We start from the raw sequence: 24,823 nt of genomic DNA, 5'->3' as shown, positions 1-24,823 counted from the left end.
GTTTACTGGTCTCTACAACAATTCCCTTTTGGTTGTCTGGACAGATATGGTCACTTTATGATATGATCCTAGGTCCCTTTGCCAAATTCCTGCCCCCTTTTCACTGGTATTCTCACTCTTTCTGTGTTCATGAAAATTAAAAATTAAAAAAAAATAGTTGTTTCTTTCTTGTCCATTACATCAGCCCCATTTGTTTGCCTTCTCCCTCCCTAAATTTCTTCTTTCTGTATTTCTCTTACTTTCACATGCCCGATTATGACATTCTGTTTTATATCTGGTTTTCGCTAAGATCCTCCAGCATGGATTGTTCATAAAACAAAGTCTGGTGTTAGGTTGTACATTTGTGTGTGTGTGTGTGTGTGTGTGTGTGTGTGTGTGTGTGTGTGTTTATATTTATATTTGATTTTGCTTTCCTAATTAGCATTTTCTTGAGAGAAATTGATTTTTGCATTATTTTTCACTATGTTAACATAGTGCTGAAAACAGTATAGATTCTTACTAATTACAGTACTTACTGTACTTGGTGTTCCTCTGGTCTGAATCTTTCTTTTGCTGACTGAGTATAGGCTATCATCCTCTGTATATATAGCATCCTTACCCTGTGTACCTAGGAAATTCAGTAAGAGAACTCTAATTGCACTTAAAATTGTTGCTTTTTTTCCTCTTGAGCACAGCTAAGTGACCCAGTTCTTCTAGCCATTGCTTATAGGTCTTACTAACCATTCTTTATAGATTAGTTTACTGCCTCCGCCTTTCTCTGGGGACACTGGTCCTAACAACAGGACAGTAGGTGGTGGGGAGGAGAAGAGAGGAGAAAAAGAGATTACCCTTTTGTCGTCCTGTCTCCTTTTTATTCATCTGATTTGTGCCTGTTTTGTTAAATACTATAGCATGATGGAAAGTGAGGAACAGTTTGTCAGCAGCCATACTGTAGATAATAATCTTTCTGTCCCATTTTCTTCACCACACTTCCCACTATCGGAATCTTGTTTGCTTATCTGTTACTTGTTCATTAATGTTCAGCTTGCATCCCCCACAAGAAAGTAAGCTCCATGAAGCAGGAACCGTGTTTGTCTGCCTGCATGGATTTGTTGTGCGAATTTTAATTTTGTTCCGCTGCATCAGAGTGTGTTGTCCAATATACAAGGCACAGCAGCTGCTGACTGTATGTGATGACAGCTCCTTCGGTACTCTCGCACCAAGCCTGCTGGAACTTCCCATCCTCTCCCTCCTTGTTTCTTTCTGCACTCCCAAGTTTTCAATTCATCAATTTTCTTAAGGCTTAAACTTCAAATTCTGTTGCTCCAATGTCATCTTTCTTTGTAGGCTTTTCTTATGATCTTACCTCTCCTTGATAGTGTATTTCATGAATGGTTTCTCTTCCTATATTACATTTTGTAAGTGAGAGCTCTTTTCTATCATTGGCTTTTTCTGTCCCATCCCCTATGATTTTTTTCACACCCATCTTTAATAATTCATGCAGTGTTGCTCTTTTGGCAGACTTGGCTCTGTGTGACAGCTTCTTATGAAGTCCTTAGAGTATACGATTTTTTTTCCAACTGTTTTTTTTTTTTTTTGTCTAGCGGTGTTTTTTTTTAAATCATTTTCTAATCTGAATATTGTTTCATTATAGGATGCTCCTCCTGCACATCTTTGTTTCTCAATGTACTGATGTCATGCTTTTCTTAAATTTGTTTTTCTTGCTTGCTTTTCATCATCAATACCAACATAAAATAACATGGACGAAAATTGTAGTTGCTGTTGTTATTAGACTTTAGATACTGTTAGACATAACTTGATAGAAATCATTTTAGGTATCACTAGGTCATATTTTGGGAAACTGATTTTTAAGGAAAGTAATATACCGAGTTAAATATTCAGAAATGGATATAACTGCTATGCACTTTTTCTATCCTGAAACAAGTGAAAGAAGATATTTTTGTAAAAAGATGCATAATTACTTTTAAAAATGTTTTGCCCAAATCTTCTCTGTATTTCACATGAGTGTCTTTCCTACTCCCTTAATATTTACATATGAAGTTTCCCTAATCACCCTAACCTACCCTCTCTTCAAAAAATGGTTTCTTCTGTGAAAATGGGTTACGCTCATGAACGTGCCTTCCTAAGGCTATTAATAACACAGGAAAAATCTGGCATCTTCCTCAACACAAGTAAATTATACCTTTTACCAAGCGTTTGATAAATTTGACTTACTATGTGGTTCTACTCATAACGCTTAATGAAGAGGGAAGTTGTATACTTGGTGGATTATCAATTTCAACATTGATCAAGTAGTATTGAGTCCTACTTTGCCATCCACTGTTCTGTTCAGCTCTGGGAACAAAAACAGAAAGTTCATACCTTTAGTCCCATTCTACAAAAGGATATCTTTCATTCTTCCCCAGATGTTTTGTCAGTTATTCTTTACGATTGCCGGATTCTTCATCTTTCACATTAAAATATTGCCTATTTTGCATGTTGTCGCAAGGATTAAAACAAATATATTTAAGGCACCGGCTGCAATGCCTGGCACGAAATAGAGCATAATGGTGGCTTTTCATTTTCCCAATTTAGTTACATAAAAAAAGAATATTCAAGCTATTTTTTCCCTATTACATAATGCTGTTACTTTTCCTGGCTGAAAATTGGTGGGCAACTGATGAAACCACTCAGGCCTCCTGGTGGGAACTGTACATGTTGAAACTGGATTGGGAGCAACCCCCTGGGTGAGAACACATGGAACTCAGTGATGCTTGATTCCAGCCACACCGTCCTGCATGGTTAGCATTGGGTGACAACTTCACATTGGTATAAACTTAGTATTTTAGAAAATGAGAGCATAGCTATACAATTTAGGTCTAATTGAAGCTCAACTTTTAGAATGACAGGTGGAAATCTAAAGCAGCCAGTGATAACTAGGTCACAGGCCACCATTGCCCTAAAATGCCTGGTTTCAGCTGCCTGGACACATGACAAGTGGATGAGTTTTTCTTCATACTTCTTCTCAAAAAGACTGGCAACCTCTGTGTCTTTCCCTCAAACTACAGATAGTGTTGTTAGATTAAATAAATTAATATGTGGAAAGCATGTTGTAGAGCAGTGTCTTGTTCATAATACGTGCTATGAGTGTTGCTGTTATTACTGTTTGTATTATGTAAATATACATATTTTGCAAGACTTCTCTTTTTTCACATGAACATAAGGCTCTGTGAAATAGATTTCTTTGAAGTCTTATATTTGTGATTCACTTAGTAGGCTGACAAAATGGCAACCCTGCAAACTACTTACATTCCAAAATGGCCCTTAAACGTGTCCATACATTTTAGTTTTGAGCCCCTCTTCTAAACAGAACCCTTTCTCAAAACTCCTGAAGGAATCAGAAGAGGTGATTTTTTTAAGTTTATTTATTTTTGAGAGAAATAGAGAGCAGGGTGGGGCAGAGAGGGAGAGACAGAATCCCAAGAAGGTTCTGTGCTGTCAGCGAGCACTTGACAAGAGGGTTCAAACCCAGGAACTGTGAGATCGAGTCAGACACTCAACTGACTGAGCACCCTTCTGGGCGCCCCTGGAAGAGATGATTTTTATCCTGATAATTTAAGACTATAAATGAAGAGAATGATGCTCTTTGGTGTGGGAACTTCCTAATGAATAAATAAATGGTCTTTTGTTACAGAGGAAACAGGACCAGCTTCCTGTTTCCTGGGAGTCTTGCTTAGGAAGGACAATTTCCTCTTAGATTTATAATGCTAAGAATGATTTGTCTATGCTCGTTATGTATGTGTGTGTGGGTGGGAAGGAGCTAATAGGGTAATGGGCCACTTTCAAATAAAACTTTTGTCAAATGAGAAAAAGAAAAGCTTACTGAATAATAAAAAAATCTGGGTAGTTATGAAAGAAGAAGATCATCATTTTTGTGGCAATCTCTTAAGCATTAGCTAAACTAATGGGGATAAGATGATCACTATAGCCCCTCAAAGGATACCCGTTGATTGCTCATCAGTTGGATCACACTGATTGGGGTTCAGGTTATATGAGTATTGATAGATAACAGTAATAACTTGTTTTCATTTGGAGATTCATTCTCTATTCTTCATTGTTCTTAGTATTTCATAAACATTATTATATTTCATTATTAGACAAAACTCTGCAGTATTTTCATAGTGAGGGAAATTCAGAGAGATTAAGTTACTTTTTGTAACATGAGAGAGCTACTAAGCTGTCTAATTTAGAAAAGGTAGGCTTTTAACTTCTTGGGATGCAGAAGATTGTTCTAAGATTCAGGTACCTCACAAATATAGGATTAATTTTTTTAAATGTTCATTTAAATAATTCTATGGCTGGCATAAATTTAAATTTAATAGCAAAAGGTCCTTTACATGTATTACTATTCATTAGGTTAAATTTACTACAATTAGCATGCAATTTTGAGTGGTTTTCCAGTGTGCTATTTTGAGAAAAGATCAAAGGATTTCTATTGAAGTGATCTCATTAACCACATTAGGAAAAAAGTATGTATACTGAACAAGGTGCATCTTTTCATTAAATAAGTAATCACAATCATTTAAAGGAATATATCGCTTATTAGATCATATTTTTAGAGCCTGATTAGAAGATAATTTTGTGCTACATTTAAATTTTGTATATATATTATGTAATTATTCAAAAGCAAGTTTAATTAGCCATAATAGCCAATACATTGCTGTTAAAATGTAAATTTTGAGCTGTCGCCAGAAAAACAGCAATAATTAGGACTTCATTTTTGGAAACATCTAGAGTATCTCCTGAGCACCAGGCCACAGTCAGCACCAATCACACAGAATTAGGGCCCTGCAAATCATACAGGAGCAGAGCAGGCACCTGGATTTGGGGCACTGATGGACTACGAGGCTTTTGGCGTGTGACATTCTAGTGTAGTAACCATTTTTTCCCCATGTAAATTTAATTCGTCAGAAAACTAGAATAAAAATGAATGCTGCATGGTTAAAATACAGGAAAGTCATTAGACATCATGTGCACTTTTCCCCTATTTCTGAGAGCAATAATGTCAAAACAAAAAATATATTAGACAAAGTTAAATAGTCAAGGAAGATTCAAGATTATTGTAATACATGGAGGCCAGAACTCAAACTGAGCTCACTTCAAACTCAACTCAACTGAAAAAAAGAAGACTGGAGAGATCTGTGGAGGGATCATAGACTACCTGTGGCTTGCTGATTGGCTTCACCCAAAGAAAAAGTAAACCTCCTTGAAATATCTTCCTGGTTGGAGGTTTAGTTACAACTTGGAGCAAGGCCCTCTCCCTTTCCAAGGTAGGCTACTACCCTCCCACAGAAATTGGGAGATTGGGAGCTATCATTGTTGAAGATTATATTTCAAAGGGACAGCTCTCAGGTTCTTGAGAAAAAGAATCCTGGGTTGTGACACTAGCAAGAGGCTTTTAAAAATATTTATATATCAAAAAGTCAGAGAAGAAATTTGAAATTATAAGTTTTCTAAAGTAAATGCTCAAAAGAAAGGGAGGCCAAGGGCCTAGAGGCAGGAAGAAGCCCATCTAAAGTTTGATCAAGCTGTGGGGAGTATTAAGGTCTTGGTCAGAGGATTCCATCTTTCCAGGAAATCAGTGTTATTCAGCAAACTAATTTTGCAGGAAATCAGTAGGACACAAAATAATAAACAAAAGGTGGTTTTTATTTCTTGGTTTTCAGAACACTACAATTTACATTCAGTGTAAACTATTTGGACCTATCTGTGATTTTGGAATTTTTTTTAAAAAACAGCAAAATAGAATAGATTATTGCCACACACTAGAAAAGCCCTTAAGAGCACTTTGTAAGAACTGTGATACACAACAGGGAGTTAATATTAGTTCTGGCTGTAACTTTGGAGTCAGAACCAGTTTAAGTTGCAGCCCTTCCTGATCTTGGGGAAGTTACTTAGTCTCTTTGAGGTTCAATTTCCTAGTCTGCAAAATGGGCAGAATAGAGTTGTTACAAGATGGAAACAGGATGATGCATACCCAGTGATTAGCAAAATGCCTGTCTACATTTTAAATGTATAACAAATAATATACCTTATTATGGTATATTGGTGAGTAGAGTACCTGTTTCTACTAGCATTGGTTTGATGCCAGTGGATACATTATTCCATCTTGTAGCAACGTCCTCGTAAGACATACAGATTTGATGTGAGTCAAAAATGAGCCACAGTCCCTTTCCATGTTACAGAGAGTGGGCTCTAGTCCAAAGCCTTAACTAACACATGATTGGCTGCTTATAATTCTTAGTTAACAGATGAGTGAGTTTACTGTGTTATATTAAAGCATTTATTTGAAAGTCTACAAAAAGTGCATGGCTGCTAATACAGAGCTTCCTGTATTAAGTAACAAAAATCTATTCGATAATGAGTACACAATAGATTTTTAGGCAATCTGCATGTATCCAACCTTAAAACATTAATAAACTTTCACATCACAAGTCTTTATTAGAAAATGCTAAAATACCATGAGAGCCTTTCTAAAGTGTGACATGTCCCCTTGAGCTTTGGAAAGAGACAATGAGATGTGTTGTCATTTTAAAAATAGTCACCAACCCTGAAGGAAGAAATGTGGCAAACGTTTAGAAAAATATAGCGTAAATCCATCTCTTATGGAAACATGAAATCTGGGAGGATTCTTGTGATGTATATCAAATACCTGTTTGGTAATGAAATTGGTTTCCTGTGGAGTTTTCTTGATATTTTATTAACTACCTTCCCTCAAATAATGTCAGAGGTAACTCAGCATATTCTGAATAGTACCCTACAGGAAATGCTGTCTCCATGAAGATTCATAATATGCTTTCTCTGTTGGTTCATGGGCTCCAAGGAGCAGCAAATGCTACCTTAGGCTGCAGTCTGTAGGTCTCACCTCTTGTCATCTGACTTTGTTGATTAAATCATCATCATCATTATTAACTCCTTACCCGACCTCAGGATTATAAGAATCCTGGCTTTGGTAATAAAATAGGAGAGACAAGAACATTTTATTAATTTTCCAGGTTAAAAAATGGATGTATTAAAGATGTCAACACAGACAGAGGCCATCAAATAAATGAAGAAAATTAGTAGAAAGAGAAGTACCAACATTGTCACATCTATAAGCACACTAAAATCTTACATTTCCTTGAGAAAACTTTGGAGTGTCTGAGTTTAGCCACTCGCTGTATAATCAGAAGCAAAGCACTGAACCTCTGTGGACTTGACTTTTTGCATCTGCAAAATGGCATGAATAAGGTTAAATACCTGCAATATCGTTGTGCTGATAAAAGAGACAATGCATGTAGAGCACTTAGCGTTCGATCCAACACAAAGAACTTTTGATAATGTAAATTAGCTTTTATAAGTAGTACTGGCAAATTGACTGAGGAGCGTACCATACTATAAATGGAGATACACCTATTACCCGTGGCAAGAAGGAGAAATGTTAGTAATTGATACTTTAGTACCTAGAAAGTTTTTTAAAGTGTTTCTGAATTCTATTTACATAAAACTTTTCTCAGTAGCCACTCTGAAACTAACAAGACAAGAGCAGTGCTTCTCTTGGATAAATTTAGGTTGTGAGGATGGGAAAAGGGCACATATCAACTGTAATTTTTATTTTTGGAGGAAAACAATGCAGAGCTCTTGAAAGAAGGAATGATTAACCTTCCTGCCTGTTCTTTTAATCTGCCTGCTCTTCCTCCTAAGACGTTCAGGAAGACTGGGCTACATGACTTAACCAGCCATAAGCGCCACAGACTCGCCCCCATGGTGGATGGCTTGACATGCTTTCTTCTGGTGGACTCAGTGGAAAACCTGGCTAATTCTTCACCTTAGCTCTTGTACTTTCACCAGAAAGAATGAGATGTTTTCCAACAAAAGATGGCAATAGCTTTCTGACAGCAGTATCAAGATGATCACCCAAAGTGAGCAGACACAGTTTTAAATGAAGAAAACTACATATTGCCCCATTTCCCAAAATGCCCTGGACTTACACAGATGGTGTGCAGGAACGCTGGTTGAGAAGGAGTGCACCTAGCACCCAGCATACAGATCCGCAGTAGAGACCATACGCTGTATTTCATTCAGAGTACACCACAGAATTCCAGAGCAGGGAAGAAGGAAGGAAGAACAAAGAATTGGCCTAACAGTTTTAGAAAGAAACCTAAAACCTCATCAGAAGAGCTATTATTTCTAAGATAATAGGCCTTGCTGTCAGTGATTACTGAAGAGTGGTCTCGGGTGATCGATTTAATGATACCTAAAAAAAATATAAAGTATAATAAAATTTTGAAAGAGAGAGAAATTTAATTCACTCCAACCATGGGAGCCAGCAAGCACTGATCTGTAAAGATGGAATGTTTCTCAGATAAACAGAAACAAGCTCTACATTCAGCATGACAATTAATAGCCTGAATCAACATGCCTTGCAAATTAAGGGATCTTTTAGTCACTTGAATTTACAGGGCCTCCATTCATGTTAGGGAAGTCCCTGAATGCAGTGACCCCTGAGAAGATAAATGTACGAGGTGGTCACCATCACAACTGATTGAGCCATGGCATGCAGTACATACTGCAGAACTGTGTCATTGTTGGGAAAGCTGCTGATTCCATACCTTTTGTGTGGAAGACACGGAAAATAATCAGACTGTCATTGTTTTTATACAGAACCTTATCCTTCTCTGAGCACTTTCACGTTTATTGTTTTACCAAATCTGATTCTCATGGTGAGCCTGGGAGGTAAATAACATATAACCATTATGTTTCTGATAAAAACAATGTTAGCAGTGGATAACAAATTACGAAAGGTCTCTTAACAATTTTTAAAATTGTAACAATAACACAGCCACGTACTTGTGTACACACATGCACATTCCTCACTACTCTAGTTATAATCATGGTGCCATCTTTGTCTTCCTATAAACCAGGTTCCCACCAAATTCCTAGTTCCAGGCCTGAGAATTCTTTGGAATGAATCCTCTGGGTTTTGGTAAAAATTGGTTATTCAACTTTATGTATGTAAAACAGTGAAATGCATCTTAAGGAAAATGATTTCTGGGGGCTCCTGGGTGGCTCAGGAGGGCAAGTGTTCAACTCTTGGTTTGGGCTCAGGTCATGATCTCACGGTTCATGGGACCCAGCCCCACATCGGGCTCTGCACTGACAGCATGGAGACTGCTTGAGATTCTGTTTCTCCCTCTCTCTACCCTTCCTCTCCTGGCACTCTCTCCTCTTTCAAAATAAATAAATAAACTTAAAAAAATGAAAAGCAATTTCTGGGTGTTTTAGTCATTGAGCAACCAGAAAATAAACTATTTTGTTATTGAAGAGTATAGTGGAGTAAAAATCAGTAATGGAGAGAACAATCTACATTTCAAAATATAGCTCTTCTTGCATTTATGAAATGTAATACATTTTGATGAAAAACAAACTCTCCAGGCTCCCTAGCTTTGAAACTCATTTTCTCAATTATTTTCTGTATGGCTTTTTTTTTGCTTCACAAATATGGAAAGTTTGACCTGGCTGATGGGCCTCTTTTCAACTTACTTTGCAATAGTAACAGTCTTGAAAAGTACTCTAGAAACTTCTGCAACTATTCTGCTTATTTTGAGAAAAGAGCTCCAAATTAGCTCTCAACTATTTGTAGTGCTATGGGTGTCAGATGATGTTGATGTAAATAAAGCACCCAAATGAATCAAAATGGAGACTGCTAACTTGGTTGACTTTAAATAACTTAGTGATTTAGTCATTGGAATTAAGTGGCTTATTACTTGAAGGCATAGGAAAATAAATGCAGATATGATAACTTGCATTGATATAAATTGATCCTAATCTGCATAAGCACAGGGGAAGTGATTTCTGGTTTAATTAAATAAATATCATAAATCCCTCTTTTACTGAAGATATTATAGAAGCTGGGAGTTAGGGAAGTGTTGAGGAAACCATATTTATGATGAAATGCAATGTCACTACCAGTGTCTTGCCTCCCTGTTTATTATAAAACTTTGAAATCAGAGGTTTCTCACATTTTCTTAATGGTTAAATTCACCCCAGTCTACTCCTGAAAAATTATGAACTTACAAAAATCTCATCTTCTAATCAGTCAGAAAACATACATCTTGTAGCTTGTGTGCACAATCTTCATTTGATGTTAGAAGGTGAGGGAAGTGGTAGAAAAAAAAAATGGAGTTACAGGTAACTATAAAAGGACTAGCAATATAGACTGGAAGCAAAAAATCCACCCAACAGAAATGAAAAACTTAAGTAAACTTTCACAATAGTGTGGGCCCCATACTAAAATGGATGATGTAAAATACGGTTAAGGGAAGACGGGGATTAAGTTAGATTTCCTGCAAATCCTCCCATGCAGTCTTCTTGATTCTGTTCCTGAAGCTTCAGGCCATTCTGTCTCAACGTTTTCCTTCTTAATCCTTAGTGGCTTTCCAGAGTTCAATCTAGAAACCTGGATCTTTCTTTTCCTTTGAGTCTCATTTCAAATACCTTCCACTCCAAGAAACTTTTCCTGATGTCCCTGTCTAAAGCCTCATTTCTCTCTCTCTTAGTACCATTTTTTGTGTCTTCTTCTTTTATTGCATTTTTAAATTTAAAGTTGTCTTATTTTATCACATTTTTCATTGTGTTTCTAATACTCTTGGGTACCTTGATATCCTCAACATCTTACATGGTACCTGGTAAATTGTTGTTACTCAGTAAATACTTGTTAAAGAATTTTAATTATGTGATTTTAATTCTACTTGATTTTATTTTCCCCTTCCCCCCCCCACCTCCATACATGAACCGATAATAACAACTTGGCATGAATCTTTCATATACCTTTCACCATATTCCTATTAAATACATAAAAAGAGTTGTTTTTCTCTCTTGCTTTATAGAAATGGATGCACACTATATGAATTAAACTTGCTTTTCTCCTTTATTGACATGTTATGTACATCTTTCAGGTCAACATATTTAACTCTAACTCCTATTTTCAACTTTATTAAAATTCTAGACTGTGGGTGTTCCATAATTTATTCAACCATAACCTTGTCATTAATCTCTTAAGTTTTTCCCTTTGTTTCTTTTCCTCTCATAACATTATAACAAACATCCTATATTTATATATTTATGTGCTGGTGTATTTAATTATGTAGACTGTATTCCCCAAACTGGGGTTGCGTAATTTAAATATTTGGGTTTCTCTTTATCTTTTACTATTGCAAATTTCAAGCATATAATGTTAGAGGGAATCCTCCAGCTGCAATTTAATCTTTTTTAAAATGTTAATAGATGTTATTAGATTACTTCTTAAAAATGAAAACTTCATATTCTCACCAGCAGAATTGCCCATTTCCCAAATAAATATGCTTACCATGTCACCATTTCTTTCTTCTTTATTCCTGTAAGTTTGTTGGGAAAAAAAACCTCCTTATTTTATTTTGACTTCCATTCTAAGTTGAGCATCTTGTCCTACATTTGATCACCCATTCAGACCTTCTTTTCTTCACTTGCCTGTGCACATTTTTGTCCATTCCTCCAGTGGATTGTTTGTTTTACTGTTTCCATATTACTTGATACGTGCTCTTTGTATTTTAGAGGTATTGACTCTTGGTCTGTCATATGTACTACAAATATTTCTCTTCTTTTCATTTGCGTTTTCACTGTTAGTGACACCTTTTTTTCCCATAAAAGCATTATTATTTATGAAGCCAGATATGCTGATCTTATCATGTATGACTCCTTTGCATGGCCTCTGATCTGTGTGTTAAGTTTTATATCCATCTTCTAATTTCTTTTCACTCTCCCACAACATCTACTATACAACATCCACTCAGGCTTTTGTTTAGTTTCTGAAAAGTAAACTTTTTCTTTCCTCTAAGTCATTACTCCTCATTCCTTCTGATTAGAAGACTCTGCTGGCCACTTTTCACTTGACTACTCTCCAGTCCTTTTCCCTGTCTCACCCAAAATGTCGCAAACTCAGAAAGGTCTTTCCAACTCCCCAGTCTAAATCAGAAACCCCTGTTCTACTCCTGTGTGGTAGCTACCATTTTCTTTCATCATACATGCTGGCTCCAACTGTTGTATCAACTTTAACTTCATGATTTTTTGTTGCATGTCTCTTTCCTTCATTATATATCAAGGCCCATGAGGGCAGATGTCAAGTGTGTTTGGTTATCTATCTATACTCTCAGGGCCTAGTAAAGTCCTTGGAACATAACTATACTTCACTATATAATAGTTGACAGAAAGAGTGAATATTCTTAGAAAACTTCACAAAAGATGGTGCATCAAGCTAATTTTGAGGAATAAGTAGTATTCAGCTAGGCATGATGAAAAAGATCCTATGAGCCAGCCATGTAGGTAGAACTTTATTGGCCTGTGGGAACTGGCCAATTTTATTTATTGCCATAATAAAATTATGACTGCAAATTCCTTTGAGAGAAATGGAAGAGAAGTTTGAGTCGGTAGCTGTGCTGTGGGCAGATCATAAAGGGCCAGGAGAATGGTAGTCACATTGATACTTGACACTTTCAAGCGTTCTAATAAAGCCTTATGGGCACAATGACCATGTAAAAGTGTATGAAGCCTGAAGAAGATTGAGCTATAGACACATAGTTTACAGAGTATAAGGTGATTGAAGAACAGGTTTCAGTAAATGCCATGATCCTATGGCTTGCCCCAGAGATGAGGGAGAATGTATGTGTTCTTCAATTAGTTTTCACTTGACTGAAGTCACACAGGGTTTGATTGTCCATCGCCTTTTTAATTCCATGTGGTGCCATTTGAGGTAGTAGCTTGTTCTATTTGGTGCTTTCTGTCCTCCAGGCACATGATGAGTTTTTCTGTGGCCAGTGTCCCTTCCCACATAGTACCTAGATTCCTGGTGAAGATAACAGTCCCTCAGTCCCCCAGTGGTGGCCTCTGTACTTCCCCTTAAACATGTGCCTTTGTGCCTTTGAAGGTAGCAGGGGAAAATGTTAGACCTGGCAGCCACACAGATGGCAAAGGCTTATTGATTTCCAAGTCCTTTCTGAATCTCCATTTCATTAGAAGGGCTATGATGTGTCACACATGTCCTCTCTCAAGCGTTTTGTCTGACCTGCCTGAGCAAACTTCTGAATGTGCAAGGCATGGGTGGAGTTGATGGGAAGGGAAAATGAGAGGGATTTGAAACATCCAGCATTCATCACCTCTCAGACAACCATAGTATGAATTGAAATTAGTGCACGCCATGCAAATCATTGCCTACCTGCTTTCTTGCAGCTGTGTCATTTAAACATGCATTCTTGTGAGTGACTGCATTGTAATTGTTTCTTCTGACCCATGTTGTATTGAAGCACAGAAATGGAAAAAATAATAAACTTTATTTTTCTAGAGATGGAGAACAAAACTGTGCTAATCTCAATTCACAAACACCCCAGGAGCCTACAATTTCAATTTTCTTTTCACAGTATTAATGAAACTGGGTACTGGAAAAGTCAAATCTTCCCCCATAAATCTGAAACCATTTTGAAGACTAGCCTAGAATTATAATAACTTCCACATCTATTAAAACACAGTACAGTGCTCTGTTCTAATGAGATCATTTTAGGCAGCTCTTTTTCCTAGGTGGGGAGGAGAAAGAAATTTAAAATTGATTACTTTTAGTTTAATTTATGATAAAACCAGAAAGACTGGTCAAAGACTCTCAGTGAAAAAAAAATTTAATAAATGCATCTTGCCAGTAGTTTTTTAAAAGGATTATTGTAAGGCAGGTTATCTAACAATTCCAAGTAGCAGAATGATAAATGTTGAACATTGCAGAGTTTTATAATCCGTTATATACCCCTACTGATCTGAAATGTATAGCTCATATTCTGGGTTTTTTTTTTTAACCATTGGTGTATTTTATTCTTTACTATTTCTTAAAATTGGCAATATCTTATATTTTTTTTCTTAAAACCCAAAAGCTTATTTTTCATTGTTCAGCATATAATGAAACTGTTACTTCATCCTTGATGTGACAGGGTCATGGTTGATGACGTACCTATACACTAACAGTCTATATTGAAGAAATAAAACCAGCACTAAGAATTGCCTAGAAACTGCAATCTCACCCTACAAAGCTAAGTTTGGAAACAACATAAATATAATAAGATTACAGTGAAAGAACAGCTCATCCAAGTATACAAAATAGTTTCATAAAAATGACAATTTGAGTGATAAAAAGAGCATCTAATGGCATGGTTATTGCCTTAGTGTACTCATCAATGGAAATATAAGGCCCCACCACCCACCAAACTGTCATTTTATGTGACAGGAATTAGGACTGTAAGCATCATTTCTCGTGCAGGATCATAAAAACATACATCAAGTGCAGTTTTATTTTTTAATAACAATACCTGATTGCTATTTTTCTAGTCTCAGAAAGAATAACCAAAGGATGCCAAACACTTTCCATTGCAAAGTGAAACCTCTTTGGAAAAATTGACTAATGTTCAAAAATTTACCTTCCAAAATGCATAGTTATTTTAGAACTTTAGTTGGGAATTATCCTGCTAAATAAACGTGGGCTTTATACTCCCCATTTGCATAAACTAAGGCTATGACTAGATACAAACAGTGGCAAACTGATAAATATAGACCCCAGTGCAAAGCTTAATGACTTAATGTGCTCCTCACACATCCTCATCTGCATAACAAAAGTTTTTAAAATTGGTAATAAAATAGCATTTATAAATAAATATATATATACATATATATGGCATATAATTGTATTCTATAAACAAATTTAGAAGGCTGTATTATAAAGTAAAGCATTTCAATATGAAACACAAAGACTATGTTCTGATGAGACAATCATATTTAGACTTTTTGGGGGGGCCAGTAAGGACTATTTTGTATTGTGGTTTGAAATTAGGAACTTGGCAATAAGTTTTGTTACTCATTGAACACCTTGCTGGCCCACTGTGCTGTCTGAGGGCCACCTTCAAGGACAAGTGCTGAACTGGGAGAGAGATGCACAGAAGAGGTAGAGAGGGGGGAAGACGTAGAAGGAAGAACAGAGAGGAACGTGGAGTCGGTGGCAGAGACGCCAGAGGAGCTGGTAAGAAATGAGACCTGCCACAGTCTTCTCCGTTCTGTTCTCTGCTGTAGCTTAATATATCACTTAAACATGTTTGTTCCATGGTGTTTTTTAACTGGATCTAAATGAGTTCTTATTTGGGGGAAATGATGCTCTCTCACAGATGCACTGCCAAAGACTGTCAAAAATAAAGAAAGAACATACATCAGGACAATTTCTTTTCCTGTCCTCGTAGTTTAAAATAACTATCTCAGCAAACTTAAGGATAAGTTAGAATTTTAAATAGTTTACTTTTTAATTTTTTATGAAAGCAACAAATGCATTTATTAATGTTTTTATATGACAAGGCACTGGAGTGTGTCTTTTACATTTGCTGTGCATTTTCCATAATGAATTTTTATCTGATATGATAAATTGGGTTAGGGTGTGATGTGGAAATATGTTAATAACTGTCCTAATACATGAAATACTATGCCTACATAAATAATCATGGTATCAATCAATGAAAAACAAGAAAATTCACAGAGCTAACATACAGGATTCCTTATTAATTAGGGCCAAAAAAGACTATGTAGAGACCCTCAGATCTTGCCAAATATTTGAAAGAGATAGAGAAAGAGAGAATTAAAGAACCAGTTTTCATCTGCTCTTTATGTTTTTTATTTATTTTTGAGAAAGAGAGAGAGACAGAGCGTGAGTGGGGAAGGGGAAGAGAGACAGGGAGACACAGAATCCGAAGCAGGTTCCAGGCTCGGAGCTGGCAGCCCAGAGCCTGACATGGGGCTCGAACCCACAAACCATGAGATCATGACCCAAGCTGAAGTCAGGTGCTTAACCAACTGAGCCACCCAGGCACCCCTCATCTGTCCATTATGATAACCCTGTTTACCTGTCCATGAGCCTCATGATTATTTTCATAGCCATTTAGTTGACAAGTAGCTTCTGTAAAAGAGGTTATAACCCTTTAGAAAGCTTTTTGTCCTTGCCCATGCAGTAAATGGCTTCTGCATCATTTAGGCAAAAATGCCAGCAGAAATCAAAAACCTTCATAATGCCATTCAGGTGTGCATATGTGTTTTCCCCACAGGTAGTAGACCTTGTAATTTACACTCCATTCCAGTTGATTCTGAGGGTAGGTGATGATGGGCATGAATTACATGGGAGTAAAATAATCTATTGTTTCAGTGTTTGCATAAATTGTGTGTGATTCACAATGCTTCTCTACTTTATGAATCACTGAAATAGGATATAAGTGGGCATAAACACTTAGGATATTTCATCTACTCTTTTTTTTTTTGGCTTGCAACCTAGCCTCAAATCAAAGTATGTGTGCCACCACCGCAGTTGAAAGCTTAACTTGTGTTTCCAGTCACACCAAAGGATACTCACATGCTTTGGCCTATATAATACCCATCCCCAGTCCTGCTAACGTTTTCCATGGACCTTGGCCCCTTATGCTTCTGGTCCAGTTAGCTTCGTTTTACTTCTAAGTCAGTTACAGTTTACCTGTAAGCAGTACAAATTACTGCTAATTTGTACATATTCCATGCCTTTAGCTCCCTCCCCTACTCTCTTTTTTATAAGTGTTTTCAAGTGTTCTTCTCTGCTTTTAAAATATTCTCATCACATGGTGGGATAGAGAAAGGGAGATAGAGTAAAAGTACATTTTAGTTCATTTGTTTGCTTTTTTTAGCACTGCTGAGAAAACATATAGATTGTTTTATTTACTTAAAATGTCTTGATTTAATGTATTATGGAATGTAAAGGGAATACAAAATTCTCAAATGCAGGAAATAAAAGAATTGGCTATGGATTTTGCTGATTAAATTCCCTTTTTCTCATTGTCATAAAGGGTTAAGAGAGGACTGAGTTTCTCTTTGATATAAAATTGTAGTCAAATTATATAGGAAGGCATTTAGCCTTTTGAACCATTTCTACTCTTCTCTACATTTAATATGAAATTTCCTCAGAGGTTTTCCAGTGATCATCAAAATAAACCATTAATAACAATAAGTGAAGTCACATTTATAATTCATAAATGTATTTAAATTTCTCAGCCTTTTATTGTACATCTGGGAGAGATGTCTTTAGTGTATAAATAGTTCTGATATTAGCACAAAAGTTAAGAAAAATGTCACTTATCCTTCAGAGTTGAACCAAAACAGAAAAAAATTACTAAATAATCAGTGAGACATGGAAGCAACTGCATATTCCAAACAGGCCTATAATAATATCAATGGTGGCTATTAATTTTTTAATGTGAATCAGGGAAAAAAAGGATAAAATGTTTTATCATTGGGTTTTAGCATTTTGGGTAGGTTATTTTTAAAAAACGATATTTAGAATCTTTATTTACATATGGGTTACAGAGATATTTTTAGGCCTGCATGTGACTTAGGCAACGTTTTGGCTGGAGTTGCAAAAAAAGGCAAGTATTTTCCTTAAATAGGAGGTGTTTATCAAATGCCTGTATGGCAGACTTGAAGCGTTTGAGGCTTTGCTTTTTGTCTTTACATCTCATTCTTGTAACATCAATTGTTGATATCAATTTGTGGCTGCTGTGCTGCCTACACAGTTGTTGTGAACATAGATTAGAAATATTTGAGCAGTGGGGTGCCTGGGTGGCTCAGTTAAGAATCAGACTCTTGATTTTGGCTCAAGTCATTATCCTCAGGTTGTGAGATCAAGCCCCAAGTCAGACTCCGTGCTGCGCACGGAGTCTGCTTGGGATTCCTCTCTCCACCTTCCTCTGCCTCTCTCTCTCTCTCTCTCTCTCTCTCTCTCTCAAAAAAAATAAGTAAATTGGTAAATAAAATAAAATAATAAATAAATATTTGAGCAGATAAAAATAAGATTACAATTCTTGGATAAGGTAGTCCATTTAGGATACCAAATCCTAACTAGAAAAAAATGAACATATACATTCTTAGTATAGAACATTTAAACCCTGCATTTCTTTAAAACTCTCAAGTCTTCCTAGCATGAACTATATGGTTAGGATTTTGTCTCCATTCTCCCTATTCTTTTCTGACAGACAAAGTGAGATAATTACGAACATGTGTTTAAAATAAAAACACACCATCAGGTTGGGGGAAAAGATTTAGGTAACATTTAAATAAAATCCTTTCTTTAGCTCTTGAGACACCATGTTAAAAGAGTGATCCACAAATGAGCAAGTAAAAAGTTGTCATTTAGCGAAAGTTAGCAGCTGAGTTAATTGGCAGACTTTGGCAAAGATGACTGTATTTGAAAGAGAAAGTGCTGCCTCTGGTTTGTGAGGTAGTGACAGAGTTCCTGCAGTACATTCTATTCTTCTTGAGAGGAAATTAATTTCCTGTAATCAAATGCTGTGGATTATAGTCTTTGTCTGGTTCCACCTTGGCCACAGGAGCAACTCCAAGGCTTTTTATTCAGCAACATTACATGGGCTTTTGTAAAACAAGCAGTGACATATTCAGCATAGAAAGGTTTCACCTGATACATTTTACAGCTCCAGAACACAGCATATTGCTGCTTTGAGACCAAGAGCTGTTACTTTGTAAGTGACTATATTTGTAAGGCTTTGTTTGGGGAAGGAAAGGAAAGTGACAGCAAGAAACCCACGTTTAGGCAGAAGAAACCTTGGTGATGTTCGGAAATGGAATTACAAAGCAGTACAGAGCTATGGCTGATAAATTACTCCCAGTATTAAATAGGAAATTTTGTAAAAATATTAAAAAATAGCTACTAAATGATGTTTAATAGTAGTATAGTAAAAGCACAACTTTAGTGTTCTTGAACTGTTCAATTTCTATAAACACACAAACTTACACACACACACACACACACACACACACACACATATACCTATATATCTGATATATATACAACCTTGAGATTATTTTAATTCATGCTGCCTAATTTAGAAAAAAATAATATTTTGAAAATTATAGCATTTTTAATCCACTACATCTGAAAAGTAATCTTTTTTTCTGTAAGACAAAAGAGAGGACACAGATTTAGAGAAAGAAAACATAAACCATAGAGGAAAATGACCTAGGGTCAGAGATAGGACAGATTTTTATCTCTGTACAGTTGCTTATCTTCTAAAAATTCTTTCAAAGAAGTAGTTTATTGTGTAGAGAAAAATAGGTGCCCCACCCCCATTTACAAATTAAATCCCAGGACTTTTTCTCTCCATTTATCCCCAATTTCGGTGCCTAACTATGCCTTGGAGAAGATATTAATGCACCCTGTAATCCATTTCTTATACTCATGGAAGAGCTTTATTTATCCTTTGGAAACACTGAATGAGATTTTTGCCAGTAGAAGAAAAATGTGCAAGCCAGTCTTTTATTCATTATCTATTAAGTACTGAAATTTGACTCATACCCAACCTAGATAGCCTATAAAACTGAGAGAAAAATATTTTCCTACTTCCCCCTCCCAAATTTAGTTTTGGCCATCACTCAACCACTGCTAATGAATGGATGATACATATATACTTATGTGAATAAAACCTCCAACACAAAAGGATTTATTTTTATTTTAGTTTGTAAACTGTGACTGACATCACGGTTTTACAAGCAAGCAATTAGTCTATTCAAAATGCCTAGATTATCTTTTTGTTCAATACTGTATTCATTACTGAATGAGGCACTATGACTTCTAAAATAATACTAAATTTAGCTATAATAATTCAGATTCCAGAGCTAGCCCAAGTGTTCCATATGAACCTCAATTTGGTTGTTAAATTAATACCCTCTGATAGTATAAGGTAGTGTCATTATGATTGTATTTACCATGTTGGGTTTATAATTTTTCACCTAACACATCAACGTGGCCCTTAAGAGCTACAGAAGCTTATTTGAGGCTGCACTTACAATATCATGTTAATAAAATTGATCTTTGATAAAGAAAAGATGGCAACAGATCTCTCCCCAAGTGCTTTGATTCCTAGTCCCTAGTCTCTAGTGACCATGAGGCCCAGGGATTGCAGCAGCAGAATACCTTTCCTAAAGCCGTAGGTGTTACTCGTTTAGGCATGCAAATAGATGGTACATGTTAATATAGCTCTTGGGCATTCGGTGAACTCAGTAATCACACTACGTTGTTCTCCCCTTCTTTCCTACAGCTAACCCAACCCGAGCAGGCGGGCGAGAGCCGTACCCAGGCTCAGCGGAAGTGATTCGGGAGTCCAGCAGCACCACAGGCATGGTGGTGGGGATCGTAGCTGCCGCCGCCCTGTGCATTCTCATTCTCCTCTATGCCATGTACAAGTACAGAAACCGGGATGAAGGCTCGTATCATGTGGACGAGAGTCGAAACTACATCAGTAACTCAGCACAGTCCAACGGGGCTGTTGTAAAGGAGAAACAACCCAGCAGTGCGAAAAGCGCCAACAAAAATAAGAAAAACAAGGATAAAGAGTATTACGTCTGATCCCAAGATCTTAAAAAAGACCCTTGTATAGAAATAGTCTTCATTTTATCTGAGACATAATATAAACTTATTTACTTTCCTTTTTACGAAGCACATACAAAAGAAGACAGGGAATGCAATCAGGAAGGAAAGACTGTTTTTAAAAAAATAAAAACAAGTATCTCATGCTCTTGTTTCTCCAAAAAAGAAAGAAAAACAAAACAAAAACAAAAACAAACAGGGGCCAATAAATTCCCTAACATCCACAGTGTTTTCATTTACTCTGCCTGTCTTTATGTTGCTGGAACATTTCTAAAAGACAGTGATGACCGCACGCATTCATAAAGCAAAGGAGTATTACAACATCAAGGCACAACACAAAAACAACGCAACACACAACACACACACACATACACACACACACACCAAAAAAAAAAAAAAAAAAAAAAAAAAAAAGAAGCTACCTATGATCCTGGATTTAGCCAAAGTGCTAGCGCTTTCCTGAGAAGTCAGTTAGCCCGATTGCCAGAGAAGACGGTGTCATTTGGAATGACCCAAACTGCAAACCTTTGGGTTTACCCCCTGGCGCAGCTGGAACAGTGGTTGGAACTTGCATTTGAAACAAAGTGCTGGCTTTTTTGAAGACTTGTGTAGGAACACATTCAAAAAGCCCCTTTCTGGTTGTGAGAGAATAAAAAAGTATGGAGGCCTTATTTTCAACAATGTGAAATATAAGGCACATTTTCACACTAAAATTTCAAAACAAACAAAAAAAAACCCAAGAGGGCATAGATGCAATCATTGGGAAATTTTCATGCACGCTTAATATGTTATTACATATGTTTATATAAAATCCATCTCTGTGTGCTTTCTGGACTGTGATAAGTGACGTTTTATAGCCTGTTGTATAGAAAATGCAAAATATATCTCTGCTCTTCAGCCATTTTTGGTAAATTCAATGTTATAAGTGTTGCTAAGTATAGGGAGTTTTATGACATCGGAGCAACAATTATTTCAGGGTTTTGGTTTTGGTTTTTGGTTTTTGTTTTTTTGCCACCATTATAAATTGCCACAATTACTTACTTTTTTTAAAAAAAATTACAATGTAGTGTTTATTCTAAGGAAGATATGTATGAATGTATATAAAAAGACTCAGCTACTTTTTTTTTCTAACATGTACAGCCTTCATTCTGTTGCAATTAAGTTTTAGTATTTGTATGAAAGGTGTGAATTAGAAGGTAAAATATATACATATGTATCTTATAATCTTCTTTTCTCCCCCAAATACTCACATTTTTCATATATTTTCACCATTTACAGTCACAAACACACACACACACAGACACACACATCCAGAGGAATCCATCAGATATGATGGAAAACCTGAACATATATATAACAGCAAATATTTACTGACAAATTGAAAAGCAGGAAGGAAGGAAGATAGTTGTGCCAAGGTATTAGTGACAAATGGGGTGATTTGCTTCATTGAGATCATGCTCCCAAGAAACCCTGGGAAGATTTTAGTCCCTAATGAAATGGAACCTTTTCTTACCAAATAGAATATCACTGGTGTATTGCTGCATGAATATGAAACATTATGTTGGGAGGTTACAGAAGCAAAATTGGTTAATCTACAGCTTAACCCTGGCTGCTGCAATTGAAAACTTTGTTTCCAATAAAATCATATATATATATATATATATATATATATATATATATATATATATATATACACACACACACACACACGAACACACACGCACACACACACACTCTGAACCTGATGTGCATGATAAATACTTTGGAAAGTAAACATTTTCTCAACTAAGAAAGTATTTTCAACAATTGTGTTAGTATCCATCTAAAAATATCATTCTCTGTTGATTATTGACCATATTTTAACTTTTCTGGTTTTACATATGTATCATTAAATATAGTTTTAGTTTAACACACATTAAGCGATAGAAAAGTATAGATGACACACTTGTTTTTGCATATTGTTTCAATGATGTTCATAGCAATAAATTAATATGAGCAGGTAATGCAAAGGAAATACATTATTAGATTGGAAGGTGATGCCTCAGTAAAAATTGGTCGCATTACTTTAACATCTCCTAAAAGAATGATTTTAGATTTCATAAAAGAGAATACCTTTACCATGAGCTTTAATCAGCAAAGGCAAAAAATGCAAAACATCTTTCGCGATACTTCAGTTGATGAAAAAAGCCAAGAAGTGGCCTGGATTTCAGACATACAGCACCTTAGAAATATGTATAATTCATAGCAAATCACCACTATCTATGGTTGCCAAGTAATTGTGGTGTGTGAAAAGTCTAAAAGGCTTTTCATGACCCAGAAAGTGGAGGTTTAAAACTAAAATTTAGTATCCATAACTTGTGTTTCAGATTTTCTTCTTCTTTTTTTTTAATTTGCTCGCTTTAAGAATTCATGTCTTTTTTTTTTTTTCTCTAATTCAGTCTTACTCAGGGAAAGCCAGTGAAATAAGAAGGTAAATATGAAACCACTAATTTACATCTTGAGGTTTTACAAAGAAATGGTTGCTTTTCCATTTGCTCTATTGAACTCAAACTAGTTTCCATCTGGAAAGATTCTAAAATATGATAGAAAATAAATAATGGTATTTATAAGAAGTATATCTATGAAGGATGTTGTTGGGGTTGATTTCAATATTTCTTTCCAGCATAAATTTTAAAATTTCATGCAATGATCTAATATTGTCAGTAAAAATATTTCTAATGTTATTGGCGTACACAAAATCTAGCAATTTTTTTTCTTCTTTCTTTCTTTTTGAATGGAGAAAGAAAAGAGAGGAACATGAGCTAGAGAGAAAAAAAAGACATGAATAAGATCCCAAGTATCTTCATACCAAATGTATCAGGGTTCCATGAATAGTTGGCAGTTAACAGGATTTCACACTACCTGGCATAAATTTGATTACATCTCTAGACTGTAACTTTTCTGATTGAGTATGCTTCTTTTTTATCCATGTAATGTGTTGCCTTTTTAAAACAAAAAAACAAATACTACAATAATGTGTGAGGTGGTCAATCCCCAAAACATCAAAGAAAGGCCACATGACCCCACCCTTCTAGTGCTTTGTGTGATTGGGTATCTAAGGGTTTTGTTTTGTTTTTTCTGTTGCAAGGCCAATTTCTCCATTATTGGAAATGCTAAGCAAGTGGAATTTACTGTTTTGTTAATAAAATATTTCTTAATACAACTGTGGATTTATTGATTTCAAAAAAGTACATGCGGCACCATTTGGGGACCAAGTGGCCCAGTAAGGAAGACTGAATTTGAAAGGAAAACCTCTCCTTTAGACAACCAGGAGAAGAGTACTGCCTCTATTTTTCTGGGTTTTGATATTCATTAAGCATGTCTACCCTCATACACTTAACAATACAGCCACTAAATGTACCTTTGTTTGTATTTGTCCGTCTTGCTCTACAGGAAACTGCAAACTCCTAGAAGCAGTTAAAAACAACAGGAAGATGCTGATTTCATACATAAGATTTTTCTCTATAAAAAGCAGTGTAATTTAAATAAATCTGTGATTAATTTCCAATACTATCATTTACTAGCTACAAGTTATCTAACTTCTCTGACTCACTTTTCTCATTAGTAAATTAAGGGTAATGATACCAACCCCATAGGGTAGTAAGGATAACAAGAACTAATGTGCCTTGCACAACTAAGTGCAAAGAAAAGGTGGCTACTTGTATACTATTATTTTCCATAATAATAAATTCAAGAAAACATGTTAAAAATGTTTGCTCAGGTTGTGCTATTTGAAAAATAAAAATGCAAAAAACAAGTGTGTAAAGGAATATACTTTTTCATTTCCCACATTTTTTTTTTTTTTTTGCAAAAGCAAAGTGACTGTAGAAATGAGATGACCTATCAGTTACTCTTTGTGAGTTTTAATCCAAGAGTTGGAAATGGATTTAAAACTCTGGCCTTTGACAATAATGTGATAGAAACAAATGCAGTCTTTATCCCCATTCTTACAGTACAAGGTTTGAACATGAGTACTTAATCCATTTTATACCTACGTTGTTCTAGACATATGTTATTTCTTTCTTATTTACTCATAACTTTTAAATATACTGGGGAAACAAACTACCTCTTCTTAATGTCTAAATTAAAGGCTGTGTAATGTAGCTTACCTTAAAAATTTATGAAATTTTAGGGGCACCTAGGTGGCTCGGTCAGTTAACCGTCTGACTCTTGGTTTTGGCTCAGGTCATGAACTCATGATTCATGAGTTCCAGCCCCACATTGGGCTCTGTGCTGACAGCTCAAGAGCCTGGAGCCTGC

General features: G+C 35.9%; 1 protein-coding gene across 33 annotated transcripts in view; it reads left to right on the top strand.

Moving 5' to 3' along the window:
• The window catches only part of NRXN1 (neurexin 1), a 1,127,382-nt gene extending 1,103,656 nt beyond the window's left edge, over positions 1-23,726 (top strand). For all 33 annotated transcript variants that reach the window (XM_019827182.3, XM_019827181.3, XM_019827189.3 and 30 more), the window contains one exon: positions 20,196-23,726. In XM_019827182.3, coding sequence (XP_019682741.1) covers positions 20,196-20,503 — 308 coding nt within the window. In that variant the 3' untranslated portion in view covers positions 20,504-23,726. The remainder of the gene's footprint in view (positions 1-20,195) is intronic.
• The last annotated feature ends 1,097 nt before the right edge of the window (positions 23,727-24,823 follow it).

This window comes from Felis catus, chromosome A3, assembly GCF_018350175.1.
Source record: "Felis catus isolate Fca126 chromosome A3, F.catus_Fca126_mat1.0, whole genome shotgun sequence".
In the NCBI taxonomy this organism is placed as follows: domain Eukaryota; kingdom Metazoa; phylum Chordata; class Mammalia; order Carnivora; family Felidae; genus Felis; species Felis catus.
This window is presented reverse-complemented; position numbering and strand designations above follow the sequence as displayed.